The sequence below is a fragment of the Phacochoerus africanus genome, chromosome 5, assembly GCF_016906955.1.
Source record: "Phacochoerus africanus isolate WHEZ1 chromosome 5, ROS_Pafr_v1, whole genome shotgun sequence".
In the NCBI taxonomy this organism is placed as follows: Eukaryota; Metazoa; Chordata; class Mammalia; order Artiodactyla; family Suidae; genus Phacochoerus; species Phacochoerus africanus.
In genome coordinates, this window is record NC_062548.1 from 51,605,063 (window position 1) to 51,631,464 (window position 26,402).

The 26,402-nt window shown below is 43.6% G+C and overlaps 1 protein-coding gene and 1 pseudogene across 4 annotated transcripts in view; both read right to left on the reverse strand.

Annotated features, from left to right (window-relative positions):
• Positions 1 to 26,061, reverse strand: part of RGPD4 (RANBP2 like and GRIP domain containing 4) — a 68,715-nt gene extending 42,654 nt beyond the window's left edge. For 2 of the 4 annotated variants that reach the window (XM_047781274.1, XM_047781273.1), the window contains exons 1-8: positions 25,874 to 26,039; positions 16,452 to 16,519; positions 14,905 to 15,016; positions 14,057 to 14,209; positions 7,778 to 8,008; positions 7,308 to 7,453; positions 4,979 to 5,171; positions 1,324 to 1,408 (exon numbers count right to left, since the gene is read on the reverse strand). In XM_047781274.1, the coding sequence (XP_047637230.1) occupies positions 1,324 to 1,408; positions 4,979 to 5,171; positions 7,308 to 7,453; positions 7,778 to 8,008; positions 14,057 to 14,209; positions 14,905 to 15,016; positions 16,452 to 16,519; positions 25,874 to 25,945 (1,060 nt within the window). In that variant the 5' untranslated portion in view covers positions 25,946 to 26,039. Of the gene's footprint in view, positions 1 to 1,323; positions 1,409 to 4,978; positions 5,172 to 7,307; positions 7,454 to 7,777; positions 8,009 to 14,056; positions 14,210 to 14,904; positions 15,017 to 16,451; positions 16,520 to 25,873 lie in introns of all 4 variants that reach the window. The other 2 variants (XM_047781275.1, XM_047781276.1) reach the window with 2 other exon arrangements.
• LOC125127770 (tubulin alpha-1C chain-like) lies at positions 8,015 to 11,869 on the reverse strand (annotated as a pseudogene).
• Positions 26,062 to 26,402: the final 341 nt, after the last annotated feature.

Consider the following 26,402-nt stretch of genomic DNA (forward strand, 5'->3'; position numbering starts at 1 on the left):
ACCAAAGACAGTAAAACACAGTTCCTTTTACCAACTGTCACATCTGCAAAGGTAGACGGGAGACCTAAGGCAAAAGCAAGAGATGACTCCTCCAAGAACTCAAACATCCACTTCCCACAAAAAGTAAGCTATGGGCACTCAGGGTGGCAGCACATATACTAAAAATTGGAGCAATGGCCCCAGCACAAGAATGACACAAATGTGTGAGTGCTCGGTATTTTTACTTTAATAAAAAATTGTAAAAAGTGGAGAAAAGATAAATAGAGAAAGGGAACAGTGATGGGGGAAGGAGAGAACGTGTGTAAGTATTTCAGGAGAAAATAAAGATCTCTTCTCATGAAAGAAAAAAAAAAAGCTGTTGGACAGAGGAACAATATCAGCCTTGACCAATAGTCTACCTACAGACCAAAGGCACAGCTACTTTGACTTACAACTATTTCTTAACTCTCGAAAAAGTCCCTTCAACTTTATATCTTATGGATAAATTTTCTTAGGCAGTCTTCAGTTCACTGTCTACATGAACATTTTCAAGTGTCTCCCTCATGAAAACGAAGGTAGTATGTAACGGACCTTTAGGGTCGATTCCAAAGAGTCAAACCTGGGATTAAGTTTATAAACTCCAAGAGCCTAAAAGAGTGTGACTATGTATACCTTCTGCCTTCCTTACTATACTGTCAGTTCCTTAAGAGAGAGATCCCTGTATTCTGCATCTTTATATCCCCTACAGTAATATCTTATAAGCAAATGATGTTATATGGTTGGGAAATCAGTAACCTACCCTTACTCCAGCAAGTGCCTTAAAATATTCTGGATGGAGGCACTAGCAGGCAGATTACAGAGGGGTTAAGGAATTTCTCTGTTCACCCAAGAGCAAACAATATCAAGAATACACCATTTTGGGAGTTCCTGTCAGGCTCAACAGAAACGAATCTGATTAGTACCCATGAGGATACAGGTTTGATCCCTGGTCTAGCTCAGTGGGTTAAGGATCTGGCACTGCCATGAGCCGTGGTATAGGTTGCAGGCGCAGCTCAGATCCAGTGCTGCTGTGGCTATGGCATAGGCCAGAGGATACAGCTCCAATCTGACCCCTAGCCTGGGAACCTCCATATGCTGCGGGTGTAGCCCTAAAAAAAACAAAACAGAAAAAAACAAAACAAAACAAAAAACCCGTTTCTTCTAATTCTTGACCAATAAGGCAAAGAGAAACAAATGATTATGAGAAATTATCTCCTGAACAGAAGGAAGATACTATTATGAGATATGCTCAGAGGAATTTTTTTTCTTTTAAAAACAAAAAAGTTAGTTATGCATTACTATTACCTGATTGGCTCAGACGATCATAGGCCATCATTTCCAGCAGATTTTGCCCAGCTTCTTTTATCAATTTAATCTTTGGTCTTGGAACCTAATCATTTTAGAATCAAAAATCTTAATTTAGTGACACTCACATTTCTAATAGTAAGATGTTCCTATCTATGACACAACTTTTTTTTCCCTTCTTTTTGGCCATTCCACAGGATACGGAGTTCCCGGGCCAGTGATCAGATCTGAGCTGCAGTCTTGACCTACACCACAGCTGTGGCAATATCAATCAGATCCTTAACCCACTGTGCCGGGCCAGAGATGCAACCTGCATCCCAGCGCTTCCAAGTTGCTGCCAATCCCATTGTGCCACAGCAGGAACTCCTACACTGTACTTTTTTGATAATGAATAAACATCCCATGTTTAAACTGAGTTGGAAACACTGGAAACCAAGGAATTTAGATATCTGTGAAAGATGCCTACAAAGTACACTTCTGAGAAATTACTTTCTACTAAAAACACTGTCTAATGACAGTTGGGGAAATGGGAGGACCTGGTCCACCCTGCACACCAGAGAGACGTTGGCTCTCTGTGACCTGCAGCTAGAAATGCCACACTGGGGACAGCACATTCCCAGAGAATGCATAATCTAAGACACCACTGGGCTAACTGGGACAACTAAGAGAGTAAGAGGACTCCCAGCCATGTCCTAAGAAGAGCTGAAGAAGTACGAACAGAATGGTATAAGGAGATGATAGCTGCCTTCAGATATTAGAAAAATTATCTTGTTAAAGGGCTAGACTTTTTTTAATACTGTCAAAAGAAAAAAACCCATCAATAGGTAGCAGCTTGAAAAATATTTTTACTCCACGTAAGGAAATACCAAGAACCAAACTATCCAAAAATGCACCAGGCTATTTTGAAAAGCAGCAAATGTCCATCACTGAATGAATGTTCAGTCCCAAACAATGACCACTTACCCAAGACATCCCAAAAATAACTCTAGGGAGCTCTGTCGTGGCTCAGTGGTAATGAGTCCGATTAGTATCCATGAGGACGCAGGTTCAATCCCTGGTACCACTCAGGGTTAAGGATCTGGCACTGCTGTGGCTGTGGTTTAGGCCAGCAGCTGCAGCTCTGGACCTCTAGTCTGGGAACTTCCATATGCTGTGGGTGTAGCCCTTAAAAAACAAACAAACAAACAAACAAAAAACAAACCTATAGGGATGATGGGTATGACTGCTGTTAAACCTCTAATGACTTCCTTAATTGACAATGGGAGTGTACTTTAGTACAACCTCTATGAGCTTGGAAATTCGGCAAGAGCTCTACAAACTATAAACATATAGGTCCACTTTGATTCTGCCATTCTTCTCAAGAATTTATTCCACCCCAAAATTTTCACATGTGAAAGGGCATAGGTTAGACATTGCAGGATTATTTTGAGGTGGCACAGCAAAAAAATAAAACCTGATATCTTGGTTTTAGGGAACCAGTTTAAAGAAACCCAAACTACGGGTACATTCATAGAATGAAGTAATATGCAGCCATCAAAAGAAATGAAGATGCTGGGAGTTCTTGTTGTGCCTAAGCAGTAACGAGCCCAACTAGTATCCATGAGGACATAGGTTCGATCCCTGGCCTTCCTCAGTGGGTTAAGGATCGAGCTAGGATGCAAGTTCAATCCCCGGCCCAGTACAGTGCTTAATAATCTGGTGTTGCTGCAGCTATTGGCTTAGGTTGCAACTGTGGCTTGGATCTGATTCCTGGCCCAGGAACTCCATATGCCATGGGAGGGGAGTAGAGGGGAAGGAGGCGGGAGAAAGAAAATAAATAAATAAATAAATAAGGCTAATGTTTAAGTTCCCATTGTGGCTCAGGGGAAACAAACCCAACTAATATCCATAAGGATGGGGGGTGGATGCCTGGCCCTACCAGTGGATTATGGTTGGCATTGTCACGAACCATGGTGTAGGTCTCAGATACAGCTCAGATCTGAAGTTGCAATGGCTCTGATTTGACCCCTAGCCTGGGAACTTCCATATGCCGCACCTATGGCCCTAAAAAAAAATTTTTTTTAATTTAAATTGTTTAAAAAGGCCATTGTTGGAGTTCCCATTGTGGCACAGTGGTTAATGAATCCGACTAGGAACCATGAGGTTGTGGGTTCGATCCCTGGCCTTGCTCAGTGGGTTAAGGATACAGCATTGTTGTGAACTGTGGCGTGGGTGGCAGACGCGGCTTGGATCCCGCATTGCTGTGGCTCTAGCATAGGCCAGCGTCTATAGCTCCGATTAGACCCCCAGCCTGGGAACCTCCATATGCTGCGGAAGTGACTCAAGAAAAGGCAAAAAGACAAAAAATAAATAAATACATAAAAAGGCCATTGTTTAGAACAGTTGACTGTGTTTTCATAATACATTTACTTTAAAAATCCATTAAAAATAAGAAAATTGTCAGCTACTCCAGGATTCTATAAAAATATTAATCCTAAGAACATTTTAGTGCTTATATAAATTTGCAAATATCAACTTCACTAATTTGCACTATAAACATATAGCCAAAATGCTTCCGCTAAGCAGAGTAGCACTTAACACTATGAGCTGAATATCAGCAGGTCTTTAAAAGATGTAGGAAACATGAACTAGAAGAAGGAACATGCTCTATACGTAACTCTACAGTGAACCCCTTTTAATAATCTTAAGCAAAAGATTATTCTCTAAAGCTGATAATAACTTTTACAAGTCAGGCTTAATGCATTTTTTGGCAGACTCTTCATTTTTCTTCGCTTCAAAATTAATGCAAGAAAACATTCGAACTACACAAATGGACAGGGGAAGGATAGGAGCCAGTAAGCATCTCATTATCTAAAATAATTCTGACATGACTCCATGTCACATTCTCTGTATAAAGAAAAGTTTCACGTTTCCAAAGATGAATAAATATACTGCTACATATTAAATATAATACACTGGCATACACATGACATATGGGTGTTCTCAATTGTTTGTGGTAAACACACTCTCCTCTCATAGCTTATATACCCACAAACTTGCTTTCTTAGGTTTTTCTCCAAGTTATATGTATCTTTTTAGACCAAGTTTTATCCATATTTGAGACTATTTCCTTATTCCCAGAAATGGCAGAGCAAAAAGATCAAATCCTTTTTTTTTGGTCTTTTTCAGGGCTGCTCCCACAGCATAAGGAAGCTTCCAGTCTAGGGGTTAAATGAGAGCTGCAGCTGCTGGCCTACACCACAGCCACAGCAATGCAGAATCTGAGCTGCACCTGTGACCTGTGCTACAGCTTGTGGCAATACCAGATCCTTAACCCACTGAGTGAGGCCAGGGATCAAAACCACATCCTCATAGATACTAGTCAGGTTCTTAACCCACTGAGCCACAACAGGAACTCCAGAAGATCAAATTCTTTAAACTGAACTTCCAAAAAGTCAGAGCAATGCCAACTGACACCAGCAATGCATCAATGTATCTGTTTCAGCAGCCTCACCAGTACTGTAATAAATCTTACTATTCCTCACCCATCAAATTAACTAGTTTTAACTTGTACAGATTTACTCATATTTTCATTATGTACCAGCCACATCTCCATGTGAAATACAACAAAGTGTCACCAAAATGTCAATCACATGCAAAACTGGATGTGAATTACCTGAAATGCTATGAGATAGCACAAGGCAGCCAGCTCCGAGAGCGCCCGCCACTGCACATCACTGTGCTGACCCATCTTCAAAAGCAGAGAGCCAGCATGCATGTAGAAATGTCCTTTCATTTCTAAGAAGGTATCTGAAAGTTCATCGTTTCCACCCACACAAGATTTCACAGACTGAAGAGCACTATCAAAACTGTAATAGTAAAACATTAAACAGGTATTAAAGTATCGCATTGTGAATAATCAGTTTGATCTTAATCCAAAATAAAGAACTTTATTTCAAGCTTCATCTTCCTCATTCTAACTCCAAATAATCCGTATTCTCTATCTGATGAATTATGAATGAATCATCTAGTGCTCATTATTCCACATACTTCCTATACTTCAACCTTAAGCTCTAGAATGATGTCGTCTTCTCAATCATATGGTTTCATCACTTAATTCAAAGTTGAAATTTCTCAAGCATGTCATTTTCAAATTACAAGTAACTAAGATATTTGCATGGTCAATATCACAACTGTTCTTCTTACTGTATACATGACTACAATTAAACTGTATCTCACTACTACTTGTAATCTATGTACTAACTAGTGCTTTTGAATCCTAATTATCCTCAGAATCTTCATCTTGTAAGAAAATCAAAACCAAACACTTAACAGAAATGTGAAGTATGATTTTAAAGTATGTTATAATGAGAAATCTGAGCAACAGACATTTCTTCTAGCATTTGAGGTCCTGGGATCCCTAGGTCTCAAGACCTCTCCAGGGTATCCATGAAGATAAAAGTACTTTATAGTACTACTAAGAAACTTTTTTTTTTTTTGGAGTTCCCGTCGTGGCTCAGTAGTTAACGAATCCAACTAGGAACCATGAGGTTGCAGGTTTGATCCCTGGCCTTGCTCAGTGGGTTAAGGATCCGGCATTGCCGTGAGCTGTGGTGTAGGTTGCAGACATGGCTCGGATCCGGAGTTGCTGTGGCTGTGGCATAGGCCGGTGGCTACAGCTCCAATTTGACCCCTAGCCTGGGAACCTCCACATGCTGAGGGAGCAGCCCAAGAAAATGGCGAAAATGGCAAAAAGACCAAAAAAAAAAAGAAAGAAAAAAATTAATTTTTTTTAACCTTCATTTTCTCATGTGACCAAAAGTTTTTTTTGTTTGTTTGTTTGTTTTTGCTATTTAGGGCCACACCTGTGGCATATGGAAGTTCCCAGGCTAAGGGTCAAATTGGAGCTGCACCTGCTGGCCTACACCACAGCCACAGCAACATGGGGTCTGAGCCGCATTTGCAATCTACACCACCACTCACAATGCCAGATCCTTAACCCACAGAGTGAGGCTGGGGATCAAACCCACAACCCCATGGATCCTAGACAGATTCATTTCTGCTGAGCCACAACAGGAACTCCCCAAAAGTTTTTAAGTATATAATCACCACCCCCTCCAAAAAAAAAAAATCCTAAATATTTTCTAAAATAAAAGTTCAACCTAGTTTTTTTTTTGATGCTTCCCTTACCTTACCCATCTCAAGATACTAAACTCCTTCCTCAAGAAAACTACCAGAGTTTCCACTGCGGCACAGTAGTTAACGAATCCAACTAAGAACCATGAGGTTGTGGGTTCGATCCCTGGCCTCACTCAGTGGGTTAAGGATCCGGTGTTGCCGTGAGCTATGGCGTAGGTCGCAGACGTGGCTCGGATCCCATGTTGCCGTGGCTCTGGCATAGGCTGGTGGCTACAGCTCCGGTTAGACCCCCTAGCCTGGGAACCTCCATATGCCGCAGGAGCGGCCCAAGAAATGGCAAAAAGACAAAAAAAAAAAAAAAAAGATTTTATCACTTTTTTTTAACAAAATGGAAAAGCAGTTAGAACCCTCATTTTCAGGCTTGACTCTTTATTAAGCATGACAAAACTAGATACTGGACTATAAGAATAATTTAATCAGAATTCCCATTGTGGCTCAGCGGGTTTAGGACCCAATGTTGTCTCTGCAAGGATGCAGGTTCAATCCCTGGCCTTCATCAGTGGGTTAAGGATCTGGCATTGTCTATGGCATAGGTGGTAGATGCAGGTGATTCAACCCCTGGCATGGGAACATCCACAGACCACAGGTGCAGCCATGAAAAGAAAAAAAAAAGAGAGAAAAAAAAAAGACTAAATAATAATACAGTGCTCTAAAAATCATAGTCACACTAAACCATTACAATATCCCCACAAAAGAAGACCCTTTTTAAGTAGTTCATATTAGCTCTCACCTCTGGATACACTACAGAAATAACAACGCAATCTGTCATCTACACTGAAGTACTTACTTTCCACAGGTTGACTTACCTTTCCAGTAACTCCCTGCTCTCCTGAACATCTCTTGTGGACAGTGTAAGGAACATTAGGTTACCATAGGCCACAAGTAAGTCCCTATTGGTCGCTCGCCAGTTACTGTCATCTGACTCCAAACACTCTGAAGATTCCAGATATTCCTGGTTTGGAAAAAGAACTCTAAGTTACAAAACTATCACGTTACAAAACATGACGTTTTATGCCTACAAATTCCACTGTCTGTTCCTATACTGTAACTCCATGTTGCTTTTACATTACCCTATAAAAACATCCCCCCAAAATGTTGGTCATAGTAATCTCTCCACTCCACCTATTATAAACTGAACCATGCTAGTAAAAGTCTCCATTCATAGCTGCTAGACATAAATTAAACAAATTTAAGTCTTGGAGGGCAGTGCTTAAGTACAAAGGGCTACATGGTAACTGTCTGAATCGAAGTGTGAGACCCAACAGTTTTTACCTACCTTAAGGGTCTGTACCACACAGGAATTCCACTCTAAACTTGAACGCAAGGCCATGTTTCTCTCTGCCTTGTGGCAGTGGCTCACAGCATCCCTCAGTCTCTTGTCCGAGCGATACAGCTCTACCAATCTGATATTCACATGGACATCATCAGGTCTTGAGTAAAGTTCTGACTGAATCAAGTCGAACAGTTTATTCCATCCATCTTCACCTTTACAATCTAAAAGCCGTTCCTATTTTTAAAGAACCGTTCATTAGAGAAACATCCGTGTAATTCTAAATGCATCAAGGGAATTCCCACTTCAACACCGTGGGATCAGCAGCATCTCTGTAGCACTGGGACACAGATTTGATCCCCAGCCCAACACAGTGGGTTAAAGGATTCAGTGCTGCCGATAGGCTACAACCATGGCTTGAACGTGATCCCTGGCCTGGGAACTTCACATGTTGTGGGGCAGCTAAAAATGAAAAAAATTAAACACATCATGGCTCCTATAAGTACCATCCCACTATGTCGAGCTTTAGTAAATTCCCCCCAGGAGTACCACCCTACACACCTCTTTAGCCCCTTCAGAGTCACTGCCAGCCCAGAAGCTAAACCTCCAGAAATGTATGTGGAGAGAAACATAAGGAATAACACGGCAGTGGTGGCTGCCTGTGCTCAGCTCAGAGACTGCTGGCATGGCCACCCCACATCCTCGCACATGGTGGTCGCCGCCCGCCAGAAACCCGGAGTCTGGTTCAGTCCCTGCCCCTCTGGAGCCTCTACTGCTCTGCTACCTTCTCAGTCCCCACCTTCTGGCCTCACTGAATGAAGCGTCACTTCTCTGTTAGTCTACACACACAGGGGGTAGTCTGCAGCCTCCAGAGCACTTCCCTCCCCACCACCGTTCTCTAGAGGACTGCCATCCAGCTGCTCCTCCCACTCCTCATTATTAGCACTGGAATGGAACCAGCTTTCTTCATCCCTAACAGCTGTCACTGTTCACAGCAGCTCAAAGATGCACAAGATGACAGCCTAGCTGCTCCACTCTTTAAGGCCCTCATCCCTGCTGTTCTGTACCCTAGCCTCAGCCATTCATTTGGCAAAATCTGTATTTTGATCAGACACCCAGACCACTATGCCCCTCACTCTCCCACCTCACTGCGGGCTCACGCACTCTCGCTGCCAATCTATTCGCCTCTACCACATGAAGAGCTCCTTCCAACATGCTGGCATCACCAAGTTTTAATTTTCCAAAAACCCACACTGTCCTTCCCTGTCCAGCTACAGTGCCCCAGTGGCAGTGCCACCATCACTGCGCACATACAGACTCCTCACTTAACACCCTCTACCTCCCCTGGAAGACCTGCCATCGGCTTTCTCTGGGCCTTTATGCTCACAGCTGGACAAACGAATGCAGGGCGGCTGGGAATTTGGGAAATCACAACCAGGCTGACTGGCTCAGGCCCTTAACTGCAAAATGTCAAACCAGTAATGCCTAGGAAAAGACAATCCTATTTTACTTTTTTTTTTTTACATAGGAAATAGAAATACCACTTTTATTGACGATATAGGGCCACAATGAGCAGCTCCACAGAACACAAATAAGACGGTCCCAAGAGTGTAAGATCGCAGCAGAAAGGTAAATACTCTCCACCCTCATCCTCTCCCAGAGCACTACCCACTCCAACCTCCTCATAATCCTTCTCAAGGACAGCCACGTCCTCATGGACCTGAGGAAACCTCCTTCCTCCATGCCTTAACCCATGTACAGTGAAAAAAAGGCATGACTGGCACACATCAGGTCCAACTTGGGGTCCAGGCAAGCCTGGGCCTCAGTGACAGCTGTGGTATTTTCAGCATGCACAGAGCCCACTGTACTTAGGCCAGGTCTCCACCAGGGACCACAGTGGGAGGCTGGTAATTAATATCGACTTTGAAGCCAGCAGGGTACCAGTCCACAAACTGGATGCTACGCTTGGTCTTAAAGGTGGTGATGGCAGCATCGATGTCTTTGGGAACCACATCGGTACAGTACGACCAGCAGCAAGCCATGTGTTTCCATGGTAAGGGTCATATTTCACCATCTGGTTGGCTGGCTCTAAGCAAGCATTAGTGATCTCTGCTACAGAAAGCTGTTCATGGTAGGCTTTCTCAGCAGAGATGACAGGGCCTAAGTGGAAAGAGGGAAATGGATGCAGCGACAGGGCATCAAGGTGGTCTGGCATTCTGTCAGATCAACGTTCAGGGCTCCACCAGACCCCAGGGAAGCAGTGATGGAGGACACAATCAACTAATGACGAGGTTCAGAGGAGTGTAGGTTGGGCGCTCAATATCGTGTTTTCTACCACAGATGTCATAGATGGACTCGTGGCCTACCATGAAGGCACAATCAGAGTGCTCCCGGGTGGCGTGGGTGGAGAGGATGGAGTTGTACGGCTCAACTACAGCAGTGCAAACCTGGGGGGCTGGGTAAATGGAGACCTCCAGCTTGGACTTCTTGCCATAATCGACAGAGAGACGTCCCATAAGCAGGAAGGTGAACCCAGAATCAGTTCCCCCACCAGAGCTGTGGAAAACCAAGAAGCCCTGGAGGCATGTGCACCGGTCAGCCAGCTTCTACACTGGGTCCAAGACACGGTCAATGATCTCAGTACCAATGGTGTGGTGACCCGGGGCGTGGTTATTGGCACCATCTTCCTTGCCTGTGATGAGATGCTCAGGGTGGAAGAGCTGGCGTAGGTGCCAGTGCAAACGTCATCAATGACTGAGGGTTCCAGGTTGACTAACACTGCCCTGGGCACGTTTGCCAGCACTCAAGAAGGTGCTGAAGGAGTCATCTCCTCCAATGGACTTGTCACTTGGCATCTGGCTATCATGCTGGATGCTGTGTTCCAGGCAGGAGAACTCCCAACGGGCACTGCTGATCTGGACGCTAGCCTGGCCAACGTGGATGGGGATGCAGTCAAGCATGAGTGAGTCTTGCAGGATTCCACACGGCTGGAGGAACTGAGGGGACAGCCACAAAGGTCTCCCACTGACCGGCTACCACGGGGTCCAGGGAGACACAGTCCTTTTTTACCTCTGACACACTCATTTTCTCCAATTCCTGAAGAGTTCACTTCATACTCCTCCTCTTTCCTCCAACTCTCACTTTCAACTTAGGATCACAGCTCATCCCCCGAGGGGAAATGGAAGCTACCACCTATAAGCGCCACCATACCTTCTACGCTCACTCACCTCCCTGCTCCCGCCACCCAGCACAGACTGTGCTCTCCACTAGCGCCCTCTTTCCTTCTGAATCATTTCATAAATTTACATTTGCCTGCTATAATTGCAAAAGCCCTAGACTTCAATTATATGTTTTAAAAACAGGAGTTCCCACTGTGGTAACAGGACCAGCAGCCTCTCTGTATTGTCAGGACACAAGTTCGACACCACACCTGGCACAGTGAGTAGATTAAAGGATCCAGTATTGCCGAAGCTGCAGTGCAGATCACAAGTGTGGTGCAGATCACAAGTGTGGTTCAGATCTGATCCCTGGCCCAAGAAATCCATGTGCCACAGGGCGGCCCAAAAAGGAAAAGAAAGAAAGAAGGGGGGGGGGGGAGAGAGAGACAATGAGAGAGAGGAAGAAGCAAAGAAAGGGCCAGAAAACTATTTACTATAAATAAGCCTCAAATTTTAGGAGATACTGAATTACTCTGCTAAATAGTTATCAATCTCATGGATTTCTATTCCAAAAAATGGGGGGTGGGGAGGCTCTGACATAGATTTAGTTTTAGACAACATCTTTAAAGAGTCATTAAAGAAAATCAAGATGCCTCAGAAGCATTTAACTTTTCTTACACTGCAAGAAAAATAAGTCCCTCCCATTATATATATAGTTCCTAATGTCACTGTCACCAAATGGACTGTACTGTCATGGCCAACAAGAAAACTATGTTTGAGATATAAGACAAAGGTAATAAGATATATCTGTACAATGATACCTAACATTTTAGATTAATATTTAAAACCCAAGTGTGCTTATCACAGAGAGAAAAAAAGAAGTTTCTAGTTTGTAAAACACTTTTGATTTATAAATCCGGGAGTTCCCATTGTGGCGCAGTGGAAATTAATCTGACTAGTACCCATGAGGTTGCAGGTTCAACCGCTGGCCTCGCTCAGTGGGTTAAGGATCCGGTGTTGCTGTGAGCTGTGGTGTAGGTCACAGACATGGCTGGGATCTGACACTGCTATGGCCGTGGTGTAGGCCACAGCTGTAGCTCCGATTAGACCCCCAGCCTAAGAACCTCCATATGCTGTGGGTGCAGCCCTAAAAAGGAAAAAAAAAAAAAAAAAATCTGTACACAATCAATTTATAGATCTATAATAGCCAAAATCTGGAAACCAAAATTTCCCTCAAAAGTAAATAGGAGTTCCTGTCATGGCTCAGCGGTAACGAACCCAAGCAGTATCCAAGAGGATTCAGGTTTGATCCCTGGCTTGCTCAGTGGGTTAAGGATCTGGCGTTGCCCTAAGCTATGGTGTGAGTAGCAGATGCAGCTCAGATCCCCGGGTTGCTATGGCTATGGTGTAGGTTGGCAGCTACAGCTTCGATTCGATCCCTAGCCTGGGAACTTCCACATGCCACAGGTATGGCCTTAAAAAGACAAAAAAAAAAAAAAAGGAAATGGGTAAACCATAGGACACATCCATGTGACAAGATACCACTCAACAATAAAAGGAACCAACTACTGACACACACAACCTGGCTGGTGTCAAGGACATTGTGCAGGATGAAAAACTCACCCTAAGAAGATCACATGCTGCATGATTCTACTTCTGCAACATTTTATATTTTTTTTTGCTTTTTTTTTTGTCTTTTTGCCATTTCTTGGGCCGCTCCCGTGGCATATGGAGGTTCCCAGGCTAGGGGTTGAATCGGAGCTGTAGCCGCCAGCCTACGCCAGAGCCACAGCAACGCGGGATCCGAGCCGCGTCTGCAACCTACACCACACAGCTCACGGCAACGCTGGATCGTTAACCCACTGAGCAAGGGCAGGGACCGAACCTGCAACCTCATGGTTCCTAGTTGGATTCATTAACCACTGCGCCACGACAGGAACTCCTACTTCTGCAACATTTTAAATTACAAAATCATAAAGACAGAAGAAATGAGCAGTTAGCAGAAGTTAAGGATGATGGGATGGAGGGGTGAATATGACCACAAAAGGGCAGCACAAAGAGCACCACCCTGTGCTGATGGATGGTTCTGATGGTGACTATGGTGCTGATTATGGAAATCCACACACACAATAAGATGAAAATATACACACATGCACCAATGCCTAAATCTTGATTCTGATATTGTTATAGCTACACTAAGATGTAACCAACCACTGAAAGAACTGGATGAAGTATATTCAGGACCTCTCTGTACAATTTTTGCAATTTCCTAAGAAAATCTCTAATTTCAAAATTAAAGTTTTAAAAACTCTGTCAGAAACATGTATAAATGGCAGAGCAAGGGGGTCCTGTTAAAAATACACCCTGAAAATTCTGTTTGCCTAATACACTTGGAAAGATTTTTCTCCCCCAAGAGCCATTTTACTCAATAAAGAATAACAATCAGAATCAGTTAATACGTTAGCAACAACCTGTAAGTACCTCTAACATACTTGAGAAACTGTCTTTAACTTTGGCCTGAAAACCTCACTATTCCATAAATACAGTCCTTTCTATTTTCAGGCAACAGTTCTTTAAAAACTTTTTAACTCTAAACTGTCATCACCCTATGGGTAATTTTCACCCAATGAAGCACAATTTTGTATCACTGACAGCTCAATTTAAATTGAGTTAACAGTAAAATCCCTACAATATGAATCACCCCAGGATAAATGCGGCGCCATCCCTGAGGCACACGGCGTGGCCCCGGCACACTGGGGTGCATGCATAGCCCATGAAATGGCTTTCACAGTAAAGCAACATCCATCACCTCACAGAGCTACAAATTATTCCTTCCTATGATGACAACTTCTTAGATCTACACTCTTGGCAACTCTAAAATGCACAATACAGTACTGTTAACTGCAGTACCCTGCTGTACCTGACACCCCAAGGACTTACTGATCTTACAGAAGGGCGGGTACCCTTTTGACCCACTTTGACCCACTGCCCACATGCCCAACCCCACACACACGAGTTTAAGACTTGCTCCTGAAAAGTCATTTAGACTCCAAATACTAGAAATAGCTGTATCTTAAGTTTTGCCCAACTGCTTTTATTATATGCTTTGTTTTGCTCAGTTTTTTACCTTTAGTTTATAAATTGCAGGACTTCCTGGAAAAAGTTTAGCTGCTCTTTCAACCCAGTATTTTGCTCTTCCATCACTAACATCATTTTTACAGAGCAATTCTGCAATCTTCAACACAAGATCTTTTTGCGTTGGGTTTAATTCCACTGAACGCTGTTATCAAAAAAGAAATCAGAAATTAGTAAGATTCCTAAGGTCCACACAGTCATACATAAAAATGTATCAGGTAACCTCACTGTCTTTCTACAGAGTTCCCATTGTGGCTCAGCAGGTTAAGAACCAGACCAGTATCCATGAGGTCGCAGGTTTGATCCCTGGCCTTGCTCAGTGGGTTAAGGATCTAGCATTGCTGGGCTGCAGCCTAGGTCACAGAAGTGGCTCAGATCCCAAGTTGCTGCAGCTGTGGTAGAGACCAGCAGCTGCAGCTCCCATTCGACCCCTAGCCTGGGAACTTTCATAACTCTCTTTCTAAATGACAACATGTTATTTCAAGGTTGTTAAAATTTTGAAGCTGAATTAAATAAAAACTTTGTTTTTATTAGGTAAATGCAAAAAAAAGGAAGGAAATACACACATAAGAATAGCATTTCTGACCACAGTAGACTTAAAATTTATAGGTATTTAAACTTCTTGTACAAGTGCTAACCTCCTAATGACACAATAACCTCTTAACAACCTAAAACTTTGGGCTAAATAATTTAAAATCTATTCCAAGCTGTTTCACTTAATAGTTATGATTACCAGTGCTAATTTTCAAGACATCCTAAAACATATTTGAATTACTTATTATGTAAATCTGGGCATTATGCATATTTGGCTGTGCAAAGGCTATGTTTTATATAGTTTACCTTGTAACATTCGACAGCTTTGTCTATGTTTTCCTCTGCTTCGTAAAGAAGACCAAGAAATCTGTGAGCTTTGGGATCCCTTTCTTGCACATTAATATATGTAGATATATATCTGTTTAAAAATAGTATAAAAACAAATAATCTTTAAATTACCCCATTCAGAACTGTATTTAAATGCTGGGAGCATATCTTAAGCCAAAGTAACCAGTAACTAACTTATACTGTTATTCTAATTGTTGACTCAAACTATTTACTTAAAATAAACATGCAGGTAACTCATAAATATCCTGAAGAAAGAAACAGAAAGAAAAAGATAATACTTAAACACAAGCACCTATACAACAAACTCTGTTCACCACTAAACGCTGTATTTACCAACAGTTTTTCCCATCCCCACCCACTCATGAGAAATGAACACATAATTTTTTTCTGATTTGCATAGAAATTAAAAAGTGATTACAGGAGTTCCCGTTTGGCTCAGCAGACTAAGAACTCCACTAGTATCCAGGAGGATATGGGTTTGATCCCTGGCCTCGAATGGTGCAGTGGGTTAAGGATCCGGCATTGCTGTGGCTGTGGTGTAGGCCAGCAGCTACAACTCTGATTAGACCCCTAGACTGGGAACTTCCATATGCTGCAGATGCAGCCCTAAGAAAGACGAAACAAACAAGTAATTATAGCAAAATTTCAATGCATGTAAATGCATTTATCATAAAGCAAAATACTAACTAAAAGAGTGACAATTTCCAGTTAACAACTTAAAGGATATAATCCCTCCCCCCCTTTTTTTGTCTTTTTGCTATTTCTTTGGGCCACTCCCGCGGCATATGGAGGTTCCCAGGCTAGGGGTCGAATTGGAGCTGTAGCCACCGACCTACGCCAGGGCCACAGCAACTCGGGATCCCAGCCGCGTCTGCAACCTACACCACAGCTCACAGCAACGCCGGATCCTTAACCCACTGAGCAAGGGCAGGGACTGAACCCGCAACCTCATGGTTCCTAGTCGGATTCGTTAACCACTGCGCCACGACGGGAACTCCAATCCCCCTTTAAACAAGAAAGTAACATCTAACAGGACTGTACCCAGCTAAAACACAGGAAATGCATGTGACTTCCACTCCTTAATTCAAGTGACAAATAAAAAATAGCATATTTTAGGCTCAATGTTATCACAGGAGAAATTTTGTATTCTCATTACTATTTTCCAGCTGATAAAAGCAGATATCTAAACCAGGAAGAAATTAAGATATACGCACAGTTCTCTTTAACCCAGGGCAATCGTTAGAGAAAGTTTAATGCCAAATGATTTTTTGTCCTGGGTATATATAAGCAGCAGGCATGTAGAAAATACCATTCTAAGCTTAATCTTCAAGGAATCCAGAGTAGCCCCTACCATCAATCTGGTAGATAGAGTGATCAATCCCTTACTTCCAGGACATACTTAGAAAGAACTGCTTAAAAATGTTTTTTTATCCATTTCAAAGAAGAACATGAGGTAAACACACTGTCTTTAGAAAATTAAGGCATGTCTACAGCTTGGTACTTACTTTTTAGCAAGATCATATTCTTTAGCTTCATAATACAGCTTCGCAAAATAGAATCCTTTCATTGACTTCTAAAAAAAATTAAGAATTATTATACTTTCCATATTTTGAATTTTGCATAATTTTTCACAAGAACTGAAATCTATCCTAGCAAGATTAACATTAATATATTTTATTTTTGTTCACTTACAAGGTTAAAAAAATCACCTGTAGAAATGCACATATGTTCTAAAAGCCATGGGTCCATGTTTTTTAATTCTCATGAAACAAAAATTCCAGAACAGCACGATAACATCAGAAATTATGAATTTATATCAGCAAGAAATCTCAGAAAGCATGTGATGCCAGTCTCTCACATTACAAATAAGCAAACAGACAGAAACCCACTTTTCCAGGGTAGCAGAGACCTCATTCTTCCTACCACGTGCGAGCCTTCACGGAGACCTATGAGGCACTGGGGGTTCCCTGGTCCATTTAGCGACCTCTCTGCCAGTCATTATCTTACATTTAAGGAACTGAAGAGGTAGAAATAAAAACTGGATTCTTCTGGTAATAATCCAAGTCCACACCCTGGCTCTTTTATTTCTACAAGATCCAAAGTCCAGAACACTGGGACTCACCTGAGCATGCTATACACACATGATACAAGTACAGAGCCATCAAATACTTACTTTTGAAAACCATATAAAGACACAGAAAAACAAAAATCAACACACTAAGTGAAAAAAAATCAATGTACAAAGCAACCGATGTTCTCATTTATTGATTTTATTCCTAAAAAATGTGGATATTGTGCCCACTATTCACCAAGCACCATTCTGGGCACTGGGGACGTGGCAGTGAACAATTGCTGTCTTCATGCACTAAGTCTGCATTTCAGGAAGGGTGACAAGCAAACAGTAATCTACATGAAGGCACAGAGATGCTATTTTACAGTATTTCATCAATCATTTACAGCACACCTCATTTTAACAAAGCTAAAAATCAGTATTCATCTCACAAAGCACTGTGCTAGCTAGCTGGCAGAGTTCCTTCTTTCTTAGTTGGTAATGGTGAAGGGGCACAAACAATGGCATTATACATTTTATAAAATGGAAGAGAAAAGGGGTTGTCAGGAAAGGTCTCCTTAAAAGGATATTTGAGGAGTTCCCACTGTGGCACAGTGGGTTAAAGGACTGGCGGTGCCTCAGCTATGGTACAAGTTGCAGTTGCAGCTTAAATTCAATCCCTGGCCTGGGAACTTCATATGCCAAGGGTGCAGCCTTAAAAAAAAAAAAAAAAAATGGGGAGGGGGATACCTGACCAGAAACCTGATTAAAGTGAAGAAGTGGCTATCGAGGGCAGACAAGGCGGCAGATGACTACAATAATTTCATAATCTCCACTGTTTACTACAGCATTTCAATTTGTCCTTATGAAATCTTCAGCAAATACTCTTAAATCATACCCATCTTCCTGAAATACTCTTCTCATGACTTCAAAAGCAATAGACTCTCTTCAGTATGACTTCTACCCATTCCTTTCCCAACTCCTTCACAGGACGTCTTCCTCCTCATGCCCACGTCCCAGGAGCCAATCCCAATCTTCTTCTCTCAGCTATACTCATCTAGGACAGACAATTCGTCTCACCTAGACTACTGAGGATATGGGGATTTTGTTTTTCCGCACCCACAGCATGTAGTTCTCATGCCAGGGATCGAACCCGAGCCACAGAAGTGAAAACAACTGATGGTATGGTGACTCTCAAATATGTATCTCTGGCTCTCATCTCTCCTAAGCTCTAAACTTACATGCAAAATATCATCAACACCTGTCGGATTCTACCTTCTAAATTAACTCAAGCCACCCTTTCTTTTTTGGCTGCAGATTCAGAAGTTCCCAGGCCAGGGATCAAACTCACACCACAGAAGTGACAATGCCAGATCCTTTAACCACTAGGCCAAAGACCTCCAATCCATCCATTTTTCTACATCTCTACTGATATTACCAAAGCCCAAGCCTGCTATGCTCTCTCTCTCTGGGACTACTGAAAAAACTAATTCCTCCAATCCCACCCCAAAAATCATTCATTTACCAAAGAGGTATTATATTAAACCATAAGACAGGAGCTCCCATCGTGGCGCAGTGGAAACGAATCCAACTAGGAACTATGAGGCTGCAGGTTCGATCCCTAGCCTCACTCAGTGGGTTAAGGATCCGGCGTTGCTGTGGCTGTGGTATAGGCCAGCAGCTATAGCTCCAATTAGACCCCTAGCCTGGGAACCTCCATATGCGGCCCCAAAAAGACAAAAAAAAAAAAAAAAAAACCCCACAGGAGAAAAAAAAAAAAAACATAAGACAAACCACACTGTGCCTTTGTTTAAAATTTTAAATCCTTGTATGGCTCTCATTATTACACTTTGAAAGCACCCACTATTTCTCCAAAGATCAGCATGAGTGGTACCTGCCCAGGTCCCCCCACCCCCCTACTTCATCCACCCTTTGCATACTTTGGTCTGGCCAGTGACTAAAAAAAGAGTGCATCTCTCAAACTACACCGGCCCCAAGGAGTATGTTCAATTTAAACAGAAGCAACTGGTACTGATGTGATGTAATTTCTGTCCAGTCCTTTCAACGTCAGAGTGAAGAAATTCAATGAAGGTAAATAAATAACAGTGACTACAATTCTCTTAAGGTAGCCAAATGCCTCATCATCGAATTAGTCACATACGAATGAAGGACCAAGATTCCAACTATCTTAATCAAACAAAGGCTAGAGGACAATGAGTGTGAGAGAATCAGCTGACAAGGAGGACCCTGTTAAGGGTGACTCTACTTATGTCTGGTGCATGAAGAGCTATGAAAAGCAGAGTAAACAGAAGGTCCACAGTGCCTCTCACCTCCCTCTACACCTTGGGGGCAGCAGAGTTGGGCCAAGTACACCTGACAAAAGCTAAGGAGAGAGAAAATTCCAGTGAAGCAAAAGGAAAAATTTCACTTTATCTAGATCTTCACCAGGATTAAAGACTCTGAAAGTGGATTCTTCCAATCCTTTCGACCTTTTCAGTTGTTTTTTTTTTTCTTTTCTTTTTTTTCTGTCTTTTTAGGGCCACACCGGTGACATATGGAGGTTCCCAGGCTAGGGGCTGAATCGGAGCCGTAGTTGCCGGCCTACACCACAGCCACGGCAACTAGGGATCCAAGCCACATATGACCAACACCACAGCTCACAGCAAGGCCAGAATCTCAACCCACTGAGTCAGGCCAGGGATCAAACCTGTGTCCTCTTGAATCCTAGTCAGATTTGTTTCCACCGAGCCATGACGGGAACTCCTTTTTTCTTTGGAACTGTATGGCTGCACCCATGGCATATGGAAGTTCCTGGGTCAGAGACTGAATCTGAGCCATAGTTACAGCTGTGGCAATACTGCATCCTTTTAATGCACACCAGGCTGGGATCAAACCCAAGCCGCTGCAGTCAGATGCATAACCCACTGCGTCACAGTGGGAACTCCTTGACCTTTTTAAGTTTAAGCAAGAGGTATCATAAATCTACTTTAGGCAGCCAAACATTCAGAGACCTCATTTGGCCCTTCATGTCACTTCTTGCCATCCTTGTAAAGAGAATTCACCTACTACTGAATGGTTCACTCACTAACAGAGCTGTGTTGAGATCTGCACCCAGTGTGAGCAGGATTTAGACCTTCTTGGGACAGGATGGTTTCACTCTAATAATGATGGGTTGTTTCCTTAATAATCCTACTCAGTGCAAGAGGAATAACCACAGCTCAGACAATGGGGGCATAAGCTTTCCTGAGAAGCAACTGAGTCACGGCTGACATCAGTGAGGTTCTGACTGAATCCTTCTAAGATTCCCATCTAGGCAAGACAACACAGCAGCACAGTGGCATTTCAGGTGGCAATGGAACCAATAAAAAGAAACATGGAGAAGACTTAAATCTTTACTACTAAGTAAAAGAAGTCATTTTAAAAAGACTACATTCTGTATGATTCGACTAAATGACATTTTGGAAAGGGCAAAACTATGCAGATAATAAAAAAATCAGTGGTTGCCAGTAGCTGGGAGAAAGAAGGGATGAGGAGGCCAAGCACAGATTTTGAGGGCAGTGAAACTATTCTGTATGACGCAGTAATGATGGATATACATCCTTAAACCCACAGAATGTTCAACATGAAGAGGGAACCCTAAGGTAAACTGTGGACTCTGGGTGACAAAAACATAGTAATTGTAGGTTCAACAAGTATCCTACTCTGGGGGAAATGTTGATAATGGCGGAGGCCATGCACTTGTGCAGCAGGGAGTATGAAGAAATCTACCTTTCTGCTGTGAAACTACTGTTCTTTTTTTTTTTTTGTCTTTTGTCTTTTTAAAGCTGTACCCTCAGCATATGGAGGTTCCCAGGCTAGGGGTCGAATCAGAGGTGTGGCTGCTGGCCTATACCACAGCCACAGCAACACAGGATCCTTAACCCGCTGAACAAGGCCAGGGATCAAACCTGCATCCTCATGGATACTATTCAGATTAGTTAACCACTGAGCCCCAACAGGAACTCTGTGAAACTACCATTCTAAAAAATTAGTCTAATTAGGGAGTTCCCACTGTTGTTTGGCAAGTTACAAATTTGACTAGTAACCATGAGGTTGTGGGTTTGATCCCTGGCCTCTATTTGGTGGGTTAAGGATCCAGCATTGCTGTTGGCTGTGGTGTAGGTGGAGGATGAAGCTCAGATCCTGAGTGGTTGTGGCTGTGGTGTAGGCCAGCAGCTGCAGCTCTGTTTCAACCCCTAGCCTGGGAACCTCCATATACAACAGAGGCAGCCCTGAAAAGCAAAAAAAAAAAAAAAAAAGACAGACAGACAGACAGAAAGAAAGAAAGGAAAAAAGTCTAATTTAAAAAAGAATTCTTGGAGTTTCTGTCGTGGTGCAGCAGAAACAAATCCGACTAAGAACCATGAGATTGTGGGTTGGGTCCCTGGCTTCACACAGTGGGTTAAGGACCTGGCTTTGATGTGAACTGCCGTATAGGTCGAAGACGAGACTTGGATCTTGAGTTGCTATGGCTGCATTGTAAGCCAGCAGCTGTAGCTCCAATTAGATCCCTAGGCCTGGGAACCTCCATATGCCATGGGTGTGGCCCTAAAAAGAAAAAAAAAAATTTTTAATAAAAGAATAATTTTTTTATTTTTATTTTTTTTGCTTTTTAGGGCCACACCTGCAGCACATGGAGGTTTCCAGGCCAGGGATCCAATCAAAGCTACAGCCATCTGCCCACACCACAGCCACAGCAGTGTGGGATCCGAGCCACATCTGCGACCCACAGCTCACAGCAACGCCACATCCTTAACCCACTGAGCAAGGCCAGGGACCAAACCCGCAACCTCACGGTTCCTAGTCGGATTCGTTTCCACTGTGCCACGATGGGAACTCCAAAAAAAGAATTCTTAACTCTAATTCTCAACCATACTTCAGCAAAATGAATCTAAGAGGATGTTAAAAGTATTACACACTATAACCGAATGGGATTTATCCCAGAAATGCAAGAAGGGGCTCAATACAAGAAAATGAATAAATTAATACATCACATTAAAAGAGCAAAGGAAATAAACCACACGATCATCTCAAATGCCACCAAAAAAAGCATGTGACAAAACCCAATACCCATCCGTGATTAAAAATTCTCAGAAAACTATGGATACAAGGATTCTCTCAAAAAGCAAAGAATATCCACAACATTATAAAAGCCATTAGTGAAAAGCCCACAGCTAACATCATACGAAGTGATAAAAGATTAAAGGCTTTCCCCAAGATTAGGAATGCCTTTCGCCACTTTTTTTTTTTAATGGCTGCACCCATGGCATAGGGAAGTTCTTGGGCCAAGGACTGAATGCAAGGCACAGATTCGACAATGCTAGCTCCTTTTAAACCCACTGCACCTGCCTGGGGATCTAACCCACACCTCTGCAGAGACCAGGGCTGCTGCAGTCAGATTCCCAACCCACTGTGTCATAGTGGGAAGTCTGGCTTTCACCTCTTCTAGTTAATATTGTATTGGGAGCTCTAGTTAGAATACTTATACAGGAAAAAGAAATAAAAAACATCCAAACTTGAATTGAAAGGAAAAAAATGAAACTGTCTCTATTAATATGATGATACAATCCTATATAGAGAAAATCACAAAGAATCCACACATGCAAAAAAAAACCTAGAGCTAAAAAACCAAAACAGCAACACTGCAGGGGACTAGATCAACAGACAAAAGTCACCTGTGCTGAACAAGCAAAAGAGGTAATTAAGAAAGCAGCCCCATTTACAAGAGCACGTAAAAGAATAAAGTACCTGGGAATAAATTTAACCAGGGGGGTGAAAAACCCATATAATGAAAAATTAAAACACTGTTGAAAAAAATAAAAGACCTAAGTAAAGGAAAAGACGTATTCATGAATGGATGACCTAACATTGTCACCTACTGAAAGCAATCTAGAGTCAATGCAGTGCCGATGAAAAATAACCCTTTCTACAGAAATGGGAACAGCAATCCTTATATTCATATGGAACTGCAGGGGCCCCAAACAGAACAAAGTTGGAAGACTCACCACTTCCCAATTTCAAACTTAACTACAACACTACAGCACTACCACATTACACAACGTGGTAACGACATAAGAATGGACATAACAAACTAATGAAACAAAATTGAGAGCTCAAAAATAAACCCATAAAGCTACTGCCAACTGATTTCTGACAAACGTGCCAAGTCCACTCAATGGAAAAAGAAGAGTCTCTTCAATAGATGGTGATGGAGAGTTCCTGTCGTAGCTCAGTGGTTAACAAACCCAACTAGTATCCATGAAGACATGGCTTTGATCCATGGCCTTGATCAGTGGGTTAAGGATCCAGCATTGCTATGAGCTGTGGTGCAGGTTGCAGACGCGGCTCGCTTCTGGCACTGCTGTGCTCTGGCGTAAGCTGGCAGTTGTACCTTTGATTTGACCCCTAGCCTGGGAACCTCCATTTGCCGTGGGTGCAGCCCTAAAAAGCAAAAACACAAAACAAAATAAAATAAAATAGGCAAATTCATACAGAAGTAAATTAAATGTAACCGGGGGTTAGTTAGGGAGAAGAGGAACCTAGGGAGCTATCACTCAAGAGTTACAAAGTTTCTGTTTGTGGTGATGAAAAATTTTGGAAATAGTAGTGAAAGTGGCACATTAACTGTGCAATTAACACTACCGAATAACACACGTAAAAGTAGTTAAAATGGGCAAATTTTGTTACACCTGGTTTACCACAATTTAAAACATCAACAATATAATGTACCAAAACTCATTACACTGTACTTTTTTTTTTTTTGTCTTTTTAGGGCCGCACCTGAGGCATACAGAGATTCCCAGACTAGGGGTTGAATCAGAGCTGTAGCCTCTGGCCTACAACAGAGCCATAGCAACACCAGATCCAAGCCATGTCTGCAACCTACACCACAGCTCCCAGCAACACCAGATCCTTAACCCACTGAGAGAGGCCAAGGATCAAACCCTCAACCTCGTGGTTCCTAGCCAGATTCGTTTCCGATGCACCATGATGGGAACTCCTAAACTGTACATTTTGAATGATGAATTGTATGGCATGTAAATTACTCCTCAATAAAGCTGATGAAAATATACTTTAATTTTAGGAGTTCCCACGTGGCTCAGTGATAACAAATCCAACTAGTATCCATGAGGATGTAGGTTTGAACTCTGGCCCTGCTCAGTGGGTTAAGGATCCGGCATTGCTGTGAGCTGCAGGGTAGTGAGCTGCGGTGTAGGTCGAAGATGCGGCTTGGATCCTGCTTGGCTGTGGTGTAGCCCAGCAGCTGCAGCTCTGATTCAACCCCTAGCCTGGGAACTTCCATGTGCCACAGGTGTGGCCCTAAAAATGAAACAAAACAAAAAATATATGTATATTCTAATTTTATGTCAAAACAGTGACATACACCTGAGAAATAATTCCACATAATGTTATTATGACAGTATTTACTGTACAGCCTTAATAGTATGTACCCGAACTACAGACAGTCTTAACCTTCATTCAGGAATCCTAAACACCCGAGAAAAACAGGTCAAGAAGGATAGAACTGTAGTTAGTAAGAAACGATTTTAAAAAGCAAAGAACCATGAGGTTGAGGGTTTGATCCCTGGCCTTACTCAATGGGTTGAGGATCTGGAGTTGCCGTGAGCTGTGGTGTAGGTCGCAGACGTGGTGGGATTTGGCGTTGCTGTGGCTCTAGCTAGGCTGGCAGGAACAGCTCCGATTGGACCCTAGCTTGGGAACCTCCATATGCCGCAGATGTGGCCCTAAAAAGACTAAATAAATAAAAAGCAAAAAGAGGAATACACCAGAATTGAATATACAGAGCCTTTCTTCCCTAACCCACAAATTCATAATTTTTTTTTAAATGAGCTGCGGTATAGTGAGCTGCGGTGTGGGTTGCAGATGCGGCTTGGATCCTGCGTTGATCCTCGCGGCATGCGCGAGTTCCTGGGCTAGAGAGTGACCCTGAACCACAGCAGTGACACCAGATCCTTAACCACTAGGCTACCAGGGACCTCCCACGAATTCATAATTTGAAAGACAGAAGAAGTTTATGACAACAGCAATACACAACTGTCAAGATGGCACTAAAAAAAAAACAAAAAAAACACCTTTTCCATTTTTATGTATTTAATTATTTATTTTTAAGAGCCAGGCCCGCAGCATATGGAAGTTCCCCTGCCCGGAACACCTTAAATGACTGTACTTTTAACACCCATATCTACTGTGAGCACTTACCATGCGCTAAACACTTCCGTTAATGTTTAACACGGAACATACTAAAAACTCCTATCAGTAGCCTGATTCCGCCCTATTAACGAAATAAACAGAACTTGCTTCAAATCCCACAGCCTGTGCCCAGCATAGCTATGACTCCACCCCGGGGAAGTGACTCGGGATCCTGCGCCCACCCCCTACCCGCCGTCCCCGTCCCCTCTAGGCACCACGTCCGGTCGGATCCACGATGTGGCCAGCTCCCTACGTGGGAGCAAGGGGAAGTACCCTAAGAGACATCTACGTCTACCCCAGGAATAAGGCCCGGGAAGGAACTCAGAACCCCCGCGACCCAGCGGGAAAACGAAAGTCGGCAAAAGCAGCTTCCAATGCAGAGTGTGAGGGATGGCGAGGCGGCCGCGCAGAAGCGGCAGCGCCTCGGCGGGGAGCCCGGGCAGTGGGCACAGTGGGGCCGGCCGGGCGCTGTAGAGGACGAAGAGGAAGAGAAGGAGAAGGAAAAGCAGAAGGGAGCGCTGCGCCAACGCCCGCCCGCCGCCTCCCCGCCCCCCGCGCGCCGGCCGCGCCTCAGTGGGAGCCATGGCGCCGCGGCCCGCCCGGAGGCCGCGCGCCCATCCCGCTCACCTCTCGGGGCGACGGAGCGGAGCCCTGCACTGAGGCGATGTACCGCTCCACGTCCGCCTTGCTACGCCGCATCGCGCCGCCGAGCGGGGTCCGCGCGACGGACGCCAGCGCCGAGGCCGCAGCTGCCGCCGTCTCAGGAGCTCGGCGCCCGAAGGTCCGTGACGCAGCTCCGTAGCCGGCGAGGGGTAGACACGCGTGCGTGCATGCGTGCGTACGTGCGTGTTGCGTCAGCACTGTGCGCCGCGCAGGCCCTCGGGCGCCGGCCTTCGGTGGTGACTACGCTAGCGAGGTGCGCGGGAATGCGCAGGTGACGTAGTGACAACGAGGCGACGGGGACTGGCCCAACCCACGGACGGTCCTAACAGTCACACCTCGGCGCCAGTCGTAGGCGTTTAGAAAGCGTCTTCCGGAGTTCCTGTTGTGGTTCCATAGAAAAGAGCCTGACCAATATTCATGAGGGCTCCGGTTCGATCCCTGCCCTAGCTCAATGGTACAAGGATCCCGCGTTGCTGTGGCCATGGTGTAGGCG